The 11,719-nt window shown below is 36.8% G+C and overlaps 1 protein-coding gene across 1 annotated transcript; it reads right to left on the bottom strand.

Moving 5' to 3' along the window:
- Positions 1 to 2,005: 2,005 nt before the first annotated feature.
- LOC110450290 (apolipoprotein D-like) lies at positions 2,006 to 10,148 on the bottom strand. The gene is made up of 5 exons (XM_021497747.1): positions 10,015 to 10,148; positions 7,555 to 7,697; positions 6,532 to 6,626; positions 4,265 to 4,369; positions 2,006 to 2,232 (listed from the first exon to the last, which is right to left on the bottom strand). The coding sequence occupies exons 1-5, from the start codon at positions 10,114 to 10,116 to the stop codon at positions 2,048 to 2,050; spliced, it is 630 nt and encodes a 209-aa protein (XP_021353422.1). The 5' UTR covers positions 10,117 to 10,148; the 3' UTR covers positions 2,006 to 2,047.
- Positions 10,149 to 11,719: the final 1,571 nt, after the last annotated feature.

Here is an 11,719-nt window from a genome sequence, read left to right as displayed (position 1 = left end):
TCGATATGTACCAAGAGAGTAACATCTATGAGCTCAGGTCAATCGTCAAATGCAACCTTATTAAATCTGTTTCAGACAACATTCCTCAGAAATTATCAAGATACTTTAAATCCTCACCTTGGATTACGCACTCATTCACCCACATAAGTGACTGATAAAGAATGGAAAGCAAGCTTATAAAATAAAAAATAGAAAAATAAATGTTCAGTAACGAGCCAAGACAACCTTTTTAAAAAAGAATTCTCGTAGATAAAGTTACAAAATACTGATGGCCCGAATATTCCTTCCTACGCCGAGACAGACAACGCTTTAGCGACACACGGACAAAGGCGATTACAGCGAGCCTTCACTCCCACTACAGATAATAATATAGCAGAGAAAGTCCCTAGTCCATTCTGCACTATGCCTAAATATCTATATCTTAAAATGACATACTAAAGTTACTTGATATTACAAAGCCACGTCAGATAAGTTGACCCGTAGATATCCATGGGAAAATACTCCTATTCTAACTCTTATCTAACGCAAATCTCTTTCTTCAGGAATTGTCCGTCAGGACTTGAGTCTAGACAAAGTCTGTCCTGTCTACAAACATGCTTGTGGTGACAAACATGCCCATCAATTTAAGCCCAATCTTTGTCACAAAAATATGCTTCAGAATCATTGAACATGACATTGTGATCAGCAGTAACATTATGCAGCACCTTGATTTAAACAACATTCTGTATGACCTCCCACACGACTTCCGTTCTTTTCGCTCCTGTGAAACAATTTATTTCCTTCATTCAAGACCTGGCTATCAATCAAAGTAAAAGTAATCAAACTAATATGCTCATCATGGATTGTGATAAAGCATTCGATACATGAATACCCCACAAACAAATTAGATTACTATGACATCAAAAGAACCGCCCTTAATTGGATATCAACTTTTCTCTCAAACAAACCTCAATCTGTACTCCTGGAAGGAACAAGTTCAAAATCTGTCGCTGTCAACTCTGCTATCCCCAAGCTAACAGTCCTGTTCCCTATTCTCTCCCTGACCTACCAAAGTATCTCAAATACAGCACTCTCCGCCTTTTTGCTGATAATAGCATTATCTATGAAGTAAAAAGCCCTTAAGCAACTCGGTTAAACCTCAAATCTAATTTTGAAGCAACAGCAAAATGGGAATCTGATTGGTTGATGGCTTTCTATCCTAATAAGTTCTCTATCCTTACCGTCTCTGACAAACAGAAGTTCCAACATCACCATATACTTTACATAATCATACTCTCAAAAAAACACTTGTTCAGCAAAATACCTCAGAGTAACTGTTAAAAAAATCTTAAATGGAATTAAAACATGCATTCTCTCCTCTAAAGCAAAACAGGCCGTAAGATTTCTACGCCAAAACCTGAAAATAAACTCGCATGCATATAAAACTCTGGTACGACCAAACTCCTAATACAGCTGCACTGTGTGGGATCCATATCAAAGTTACCATATGCAACAACTTGAAAAGGTCCAGAGAAGAGCAGTTAGATTTGTGTGAAGTCGATACCACAACACCAGCTCTGAAGTAGACATGATGCAATGCTTACATTGGCAAACTCTTCAGATTCGTAGGACATATTTCAGATAAGTTCTTTTCTATACAATTATTCATCAACTAGTTACTGTCCCATCTGATATCCGCGTTCACACCTCCTCAGTCACCCACTCTATTCAAAATCCGTTCTCTTACAGACAGTTACAGGCAGCTGAAGACTCTTATAAATACTCATTTTTCTAATGCGCAGTTGTCTCCGCCTATACTGTGAATGAATGTCGATCATCCAACGAAGTAGGTACTCTCCAAACCTTGCTTTAACCTCTTTTATTTGTATACATATTTTTAACCAATGATATTTTAAACAATGATAATAAAAGTTCTGTGACACCACTTTTAACCAGCGTATGACATTAAAACTTCAATTTTGAAGACTTGTCGTTATCAAGAAGAAGAAAAAAAATGACATAAGACTGACTTTGCAATTTCGTGTATTTCACGATTAATACATAACAACTATGTTGCCATCGTGGTTAAGTTTCCCGATTGGCCGTTGTCGTCGCTACATCTGTCGAAGTCAATTCTTTTGTACTTGGTTGCATCAATGAACGTTATTCCGTTATCGGGTAAACCTTCCAAAATGGTTTTCCTTCTGCGAACGGTGAAACCTGCTTTCTTTCGATGAATTATCCATGACATTTCTGAAACAGAAAACACGTTATGATTACGTCATACGGTTTCCTTTCTAAAATGTTAAAGAAGATTCCTTTCTGAAACAAATCCCGTGACGATTACGTCATAGGTTTTCCTTTCTGAAACAAATTACGTTATAAAACAACAAAGGGTTAGAAAACACGTTATGATTACGTCATAGGGGTTTTCTTTCTGCAATAGGAAACACGTAATGAAAACGTCATACGGGTTTCCTTCCTGTAATAGGAAACACGTTATGATTACGTCATACCAGTTTCCTATTGTTTTCGTTTAGATGAACATTACAGGTAATATATTTACATTGTGCATAGGCATCAACAAAAGCAATTTGTGATTTTGTATCCAGTATAACTTAATACTTTTAATAACAAGAGACCCAATAGGCCTGAATCGCTCACCTGGTTTTAATCTCACACTTGTAATCATAAAAGTGGACTAAAATACAACTACAGGCAGAATATCAGTGTTTGATTCATAAAAACTTATTAAAAGATTTAAACATATGACGCCTGTGACCTTGAATGTCGAACAAGGACATTAGGTTGAACAGAGTTTATAGTCTTCAAACCCAGCATGCTTCTTGCAAAATATCATTACCCTGGAGCTTTTGGTTATACAGAACAAATCATTTAGGGATTTAAACAGATATTGACAACTGTAACCTTGAGTATGGGCGAAGGTCACTCATTTGAACAAACTTGGTAGCCCTTTATACCAGCATGTTAATGGCCAAATATCATCGACCTTGGCCTATTGCTTATTAAAAAGAAGTCATTCAAAGGTTTTAAACATATTTGACCCATGTGACCTTGAAAATAGGTGAAGGTCATTTATTTGAACAAACTTGGGTGCCCTTCATTCCAGTTTGCTTCTGGCCAAATATCGTCACCGTAGGTCTTTTGGTTATTAAGAAGAATTTGTTTAAAGTAAAATATTGACGCCGGTCGACGGACGGACGACAGACGGACGACGGACGGACGGACGGACGACGGACGCCGCACCACGGCATAAGCTCACTCGGCCCTTCATGCCGGGTGAGCTAAATATGTAGGGTTTCTGTGTAAATCTATGTGGTTCTAAAGAAAATGTCTGTGCAGTATCATCTATGTGAATTGCTACACTAATTCATTTCGTAATATGTTTTTAAAATTTTTGATGCAATTTTAAATGCCCATTCAAGTTAGTAAAAGTAATAGCTTAATTTTTAGTTGATGATTGTAAAATGCGTTTCATCATTCATACGTCTTAAGCGTCGTTTTTGGGTCAAAGTTTAAAAAAAAAAGCATTTATATTCAAATCAGTCTTTCATTTTTCAGAAACAGGTAAAAAGGCGAGAGAATACAAAACCCTAATTCGAACACAAAGTCGATAAAATTAAGGCAAAATATGAAAAAAGCAGAGGTGTTCAGTAACTGTATGCACTGGATACCGATTTCCCTGCATGACAATAGCTTTGATAAATCCTTTCTGCAAAAACCATTCCTCGGGGGACTTATAATAGAAATGATATTAGAAAAGCACACAAAACAATGGAAACAATCAACCAATGGATATCATGCTTTATTTTGGTATGAATTATTGTTTAATTTCATTCACACGAAAGAAATAAAAACTAGACTAAAATTGAGAAATGCACTACATTCGTGAACAACGAACCGGAAGCATTAACTGTGGTCTGAGGTCGAACCGGAAGCATTAACTGTGGTCTGAGGTCGAACCGGAAGCATTAACTGTGGCCTGAGGTCGAACCGGAAGCATTAACTGTGGTCTGAGGTCGAACCGGTAGCATTAACTGTGGCCTGGGGTCGAACCGTAAGTATTTACTGTGGTCTGAGGCCACCTAGTCAACGGACGTGTCCTAGGTCAACTTTACTACAGTTATATCCAAGACGAAGTTAAGGGGAGATAACTGTACATACGATAAAAAAAACTCAGTGCAATTGGTCTTAGATCCTTAAATGGCTGTTTAAAGTTGGCTTAAATGGACCTTGATTATAATTACAGGCTATCGGTACGTACCAACTGGATACAATCCAATTCCTAAGTCAGTACACGAGTAGACGATTGCGTATCTAACGTAGTCGGTCTTTAACACGTAGAAAGTTGTCGACGGCAAAGGTAACCCTGTTCAAAAGTAAAATAAAATCATTACATATTATCTTCTAGAGAGATTCCTACCACCTACCGGTAGCATGATAAATTACCGCTAAATGATCGCTCGCACATGGATAAACTCTCGAGTCCACCTAAGGTGGCTTCTCGATTGTATCCATGTGCTCGCGATGAGAAAATTGTTCTCACGACAAACCCTGAAAACACTGTGTGATAATCTATTATAACATATTAATTTTGTGACAGAAAAATATGTTATCATTATAATTCTGCTCTTTTTCACTTAGTTTCTCGTGTTTTATGCTATTTAACATTTTTTAGACTACATACTATTTTACAGGGTTTCTAATATCATTTAAACAAGACTTCTGTGAAATTACATGTCACGCTAGTCCTCGCTTTGACCAACACCAATGTATTGAGAATATATATAAAATAAACGTTTAAATTTGAAGTAAAAAATAATAAATAATTGACAGCTTTTTATTCAAATAAATAACAAAAAGTCCTTTTTCTCAATTTCGATATTGAAAAAATTAATCTTGTAATGAGATGCTCTACTAATAAAGCATCTTTGATCAAAGAATTGTTTCATTATTTTACTTGTACCTTTTGAGAAAATACCTCGCTAAAGAACAACTTATTATCATCTATATACTACTTCATACCACCCACCGGTAGCCAAATAATTCCATTATCATGTTTTGCCATTTTGAGAATACTCAAGAATAAGTTGAGAACGACCTGAGAGGAACTTGAGAATGCATTTTCCAATTTGATAACGTGTTTTCTCAAACGAACGTCTGCTCGCGCCAGATGACGTCATGAATCGGAAAAGTATCCCCACACAGGTGATCCGTGTGAGACAATAGGTCGTCATCAACAATGCTGTGAGGGGGGCAACACCATTTGAGCGTGATTGTACATATGGAGAAGCTAATGACAATATCATTGTTTTAAAAATATTTGTCTACATAGTTTAAAAGTTCGTAGTATTCCTTCGCGCAAATCGTCTACTTGTCTACGTTATCATAGACCGAGGATTCGCGACCGATGACCATTGAGTCTAGATGTCATTTGAAAAATGTGGTGTTTACTTGACATTTCATGAATGGAGAAATGTATAAGGTAGTAGTACATTGATTATAAACAGTTATTCAGGGTTTGTCGTTTGAACAATTTTCTCACGTGGATAAAAACTCTAGTCCACCTGCGGTGGCTACTCGATTTCGTCCATGGGCTCGGGATGAGAAACTTATTCTAACGACAAACCCTGAAAACACATTATGATAACCTATTATTACAAATAAAGATGCTGAAAAGTAACTGGACCTTGATATCAATGACAAATTCAGCATCTGAGGTACTGAAGAGATTTAAAATTATTTAACATTAAGAGAAAACCAACATTGTCACTTGACCATTCAAACTAGCATCAACACAGCATCGGACTTTTGGAATACAATGTACTAACCAAAATGTATGTATTTGAGGACTTAATAGTTGTTTTATATGCAACATATAATACATAGATGAACATTCGTCACCGGACCACTAGGCCAGAAATGAAGGTCCTATGCAGTATCTGATGCATGGATTGCAACGAAGGAGCTAAGATGCAGCCATTGTCGAAATTTGGCTGGTCTTGCACTTGTGCTTTTGTTGAAACAGTGCTAAAAGCACAATCTTAACAAAGTTGAAGCCACCACCTTCGCGCCGTTTCCACCTGGAACATGACCGCTTTGTTCTGCCTTGGCGACATCCGTCGAGGCAAGAAAAAACAACTCATTACAAGAAGTATTCAACAGAATGTAACAGGCCTTAAGGTGATATGTTTATATCATTTCTTTATCAAGGATGCCTCCGTTTATATTAAAACTTAAAATTACTTTCAATTGGCTTTCATATTGCCTATGAATGCCATCTGAAAGCACTTCAATACTTAAAATTACCATTTTTGCAATAATCTATCAAAATAAAGCTTTGAGTTCCAATTAGTGTATGCATCGTGTTATGTTCAACAGCCATATGTTCATGTAGAATCAGTGGTATCAATCGTTACATTATTGATGACGTAACAAATCCGGTCATGGCATTAGTAGAATTATAAAATGGCAATGCCATACGATGGTATTTAATGCATTCTAAACAAACAAAAAACAAAGGTTACTTACATGGGATCATGCCGGTTCGAAAGTAGTTTGGGAAATCCGTACTTATGCGGTTAAAATTGCTGTCCATGGAAGTGGGAAGGAAATATCGTCCTAACCTGAAAATGTTTTACAAGCATTCATAATGACAAGGTGAATCCAGAAAAAAAGGAAATAAAAAACAGTCAGCACTCTGATAAAATGTGTTGAAATATGCTTAAGGAATAACCAGGATTATTTTGGAGGTGCCAAAAAACTATGCGATATGCATAAATCTGCGAAGCTGTTAAAGCAAAAAAAACAAAAAGAGGAAACAGTTTTTTTCTATATTTATCTTTTATCCCCAACACTAATCCTGATTATCCCTTATGATTTAATTTAAACAGCTAGTCAACATCTCCTTTAATTCATAGATAGTGAATATCAATTAACTTCTTATACAAACAAAAAATATTTTGCATAAAAAATAACATTGCGTAGTAATTTCATCGCTTAACAACCAATCAGAAGTTAGATTTACAAATACCGCGCCAAACAATATGGTTAACCACGTCATCACTTTTTAGTTCTTTGTTTTAAGGTTATACGATATAACCTGTGAAAGTTTTCCATCGGGGGAATAGCCAAAATTTAATATATATATATAGTTCTCCAATTTTCCGTTATAGCTTGCCTATCTCGACAATTCAATGCAACAAAGAACACCAAGACATCAAGCGTACATACACAGCTTCCTTCCCTTCGTCGCCAATGTCTGACTGCAGTTGCAGATTGAAAAATGGCAATCATGCCTTTGATATGAAAGTCTTGGCCTGTTTTTATAAAATTGTTCTAACGCTCAAATTCAGATTCTGTGCTAAAGCCATAGCTAGGACGAAATCAATTAACAGAAAATTGTCTATTTGGAAGTATTTTGAACGATAAAAGGCGATTATTATTTTCAATGTTTACATATTACGTTTTGATCGTGTCGCATAACTTAAGTGAGTTACAAGAAACTGGTTTAAAAACTCTGTGACCCAATGTTGACCACGTGCTTATACGTACTGAAATTTCCAAGCTGAGACAGCTGAGAAAGACCCGTTTCCAACTTCAGTAAACTTGATTTCAAAACATCGTGTAGTTTGGTCGTATATCGTCGAGCCCCATCCCGTTTCCAACCTCTCCACTTGATACCATTTCCCTGCAAACTGTGGAGAAGACAACCTTTACTTACTGTTTTTCGTAGCAGAATCGAGTCATTACGGTACATATATAACAACTTATTGTACATACGCTTACAGTAGCCGAATCGACATCGATTTGCGTGGAAACTCGTACATATTTTACACCTTTGTGTACATACCCTTCACTGGTCATTTGTCGGATGAAGGTGTTGAAGGAATACATACCGTACAAGTCATCGAAACGTCACAATAAACACTAAGTGGTTGAACTACATGATTCTTTTCACATTCAATACTTGCCAGCCTGAAGAAAATGTTAAGAAACAACAAAACACTAACCGTTGATTATATCATCGAGCCCGAGGAACTTTATAAATGCATTGCCCTTGTAATCCAAGGCAAACAAAGCATCATGTTTCTCTACCACAAGGGCAATATTTTGTATTAAACCGAAATACAACAGGTCAGGTTGACGTATCATTGTTGTCGTCTGCTTCAGTCACTCAGAACTCAGGTTTTGTGGCTCTTGTGTATTTGGAGAGTCTTTGAATAAGAGAAATTCGAGCGCGAAATGTCGACACAATGATCAAATATGATTGGCTTGGGAATATAATGAACAGAGAGTTTCGAAGAAAACAATGCAGGAAAGATTATAAATACAACATATTGCTGTACATGTCGCAGGACCCAAAAGAAATCAGAAATGTTCTAGAATTACCGTTTACAGTTACTACCGCGGCCAGGACTGGTTTCATTAAAGGGAACAGGGGCTAGAACACGACAGAAACAGGGTGAGATAGAGGGGATATTGGTAATGGAACGAGAACATGATGCCTATTAAGCGAGAATAGGACATTAGGGTCAAGAATACGACGACGAGACATGACAGGGAGAACATGGCCGCGATGAAGCGAATCGGGACAAATACTGCGAAGCAAGAGCAATTATGCGACGGCACTGCAACGTTTGGTTTGGTTTGTTTGTGTTTTACGTCCTATAAACAGCTATGGTCATTTAATAACTAGCCAGGTTTTGGTGATGGAGGAAATCCGGAGTTCCCGGGGAAAAAATACTGACTTACGACCAGTACCTGGCGACTGCCCCACGTAGGTCTCTAACCCGCGACCCAGTAGTGGAGGGCTAGTGGTAGCAGAGTGTCAGACGCTTTTACCACTTGGCCACCGCGGCACTGTAACGTAAGCAACATGACAAGGGAGTGAGAAATGGAGAAGGCAACATCCAGGAAGCGAAACTATGACATACTCACCTGCTTCAGGATAAACCAATACTTGCCTTTTGAAAAATGTGCTGAATATTAGTTCCCGACGATTTTCTTCAATATTTTAATATTCGAAAAGTGGTTTGATCGCTTTCAAACGAGAAGTCCTTCAATAAATATCACCAGTGAATGCAAACTCAAACGAAAAATCTAAAATATTAATAATCAGTTTACCATGTATATGCCAGTTATTATATAGCTATATGCTAAAAGTATGACATTCTTGACACTCCAGTGTACGCTCACTTACGCTCTCTGCACTCCTTGAATATGTCATGACAGTATCTAAAGCTCAGTGTGCGCCTCCGTATGAATTAGACAAGAATAGTAGTTTGATGATTCGAAATCAAAAGTATATCGACGTAGCATAACGGTAAACTGTCTGCCTTTGAAATCTGGTGTCGCTCCTCTGTAATTATTTTTTTTACCTGATGTCAATCATATTAGCTAGCAGCGCGCCTTCAGGTTTTCTATGGGATGCATCGACGATAAACGAATGATTGCTTTCGTAAGTTTTATGACACCTTCACCTTAAGTCGATTAACATTTAGTCGCACAAATGAACCAAGTTGAGTAGCCTCCTTGAGGCATGCAAACCATGGGGAAGAAATTTTGTTGTGTATCAAATAACACCGAGACATTTATGTCGTATCCTTCATCAGTTCAAAAAAGATGTTATATCATAACTACAACAGACGTATGCCGGTGACACGTTGAGACGACGAATATCACCTAATTTTGAGAACTGTATCCGGCGGTGCCTCGGAACTTCTAAATTTTGAATTAAGGAATGATGTCGTGAATAGTGCAAAACAGAGAAGGGTTATCAACCTTTTAAGCGACAATTAAAATACACTCTGCATTTCTTAGATGGATGAACTCAAATAGTACTAGTGTAGTCCACAAGCTAAATGTGTGTTTCTTGCAAGGAAATGAATCCAAACAATGCCCAATCGTTTAGGAAATAAAGGACAGAACATTGTATAATTCAGGACGGACAAACATAACTCATCCTGACTCTGTTGAAGGCGATGAGAATGGGACTTAAAAAAAACTACTTACCTTACTAGGGTCGAAATCGGCCCTGACTGGAACAAGTGGACAAGCGGCATGAAGGAGGGAAGCGGTCCCAAGAAGAAACAATACTTGAAGGTGGAGAGCCATCTTCACTACGTATGTCGTATCGGACACAAGAGAAGGACTTATATACACTCATACAGATTGTCCGTAGGCCAATGTATTAAGAGCTGCTGTTATTTCCATTGCGCATGACTCGAGAACATTTCATTCGCCATATTTCTCAATACGTAATAAAAGCGTAATTAAGTTTACGCTCTCAAACCTCGCTAATTGACGGGTATGATCTGTCAGTGAATATTGATGAGGCATATCTACAAAACTGAAAGCTTAAGCATTGTAGTCTGATAGATAGTTAGTATCTCATCTTTTAAGAAACAACATCTATATTTATCTATTATCTAATATTGACACGCGAATAAGAAAGTGCCGGGTACGTGCATGGTGACTCACCCAATCTCGCCATAACATCTTCCTTGTTTTGAACAATAGAAAAGCTTTATGAACTTATTCCATTTACAATGATATAAAACGATGTAGTTAAACGCATGTTAAATTGTGAAAAAAAACATGCTGCTTGAAGAAATGGGGAAATGTTCTGTTTCTATTCGGTGACGAAATTTTGCATTCATAAGCGAATTATTTCGTTTATTTTAATATATTAAAGGACTATGAAATTTGATATTGCGCATTTACCATATGTCAGGGAAAATAATATTTGGTATAGATGAAGGCTGGTTAAATACCTTTATAAGTGTTATTAAACATCCATTTAAGGTAGAGAGTCCTAGAGTTCTGTGTTGTATCTCTGTTGTATTATTACAACGCCCCTTTTGCCACAAGAGAAAGCTTTTGTATGGTGTCCGATCTCCTAAACCCCTGACTATAAGGCAGGGACCTAAGCCACGTCGCTGCCAGTCATAAAAGGATTGAGAGGAGCATTTTTTAAATGATTTAACTCAATAAAAAGCTACAATTGGTTGTGACTGAACATAATCGAAATAACATTAATTCAACAGGAAAATTACTATTCCAAATGTGTTTGCAGTAGAAAAGTGTAACGATTTTACAAATGAATTGAAGTACATGTTTGTGAACCTACTTGTGGTCAAAATTTCTTCATTTGTTAAGAAACGATTTTTTTATTCTGTTATGAATATATTTAAATCTAGATTCTTCCTGTCAAAGCCATTATGTTAAATATGTCAGGAACATTTTTTGAAGAAAAATATATATTAAATCGATCGTAAAGGCTAAAATGAAATAAAATGGATCTCGTGTGGATGATTAAAATCTTTGTGGTAGCATACAATTGAGTAGATCAAATATAAAAACAATGTGGTTGGATCCACAGAAACACCGCAAAAAAAATAATATTAAATGTTTCTCCAGCAAACACGCAGGTAAAAACTGATTTCGAAGTATGTAACAAGGTGGCATATGGTGAATAAACTGCGTATGGTAAGACAATTCTTGCAAATATTAATCGTCTCTATATGTATTGTAAAGAGCATAAGAGTTATTTATTCTTATCTGGAGGGACCCTGTAACATATGTGTAATATAATTGATGAGTTATAACATAATAAATTCTATCGAATTCAAGTTTGGCAAAAACAACGTTAGAGGAGATACAGTGCAGAAAATGTATCCCTGAAAATCCGGCTAAGTACATTATATGTATTTTAAAT

The sequence above is a fragment of the Mizuhopecten yessoensis genome, unplaced genomic scaffold (assembly GCF_002113885.1).
Source record: "Mizuhopecten yessoensis strain PY_sf001 unplaced genomic scaffold, ASM211388v2 scaffold5141, whole genome shotgun sequence".
NCBI lineage: Eukaryota > Metazoa > Mollusca > Bivalvia > Pectinida > Pectinidae > Mizuhopecten > Mizuhopecten yessoensis.
Note: the sequence above shows the minus strand (reverse complement) of the source record. Positions and strands in the feature narration are given on the sequence as shown.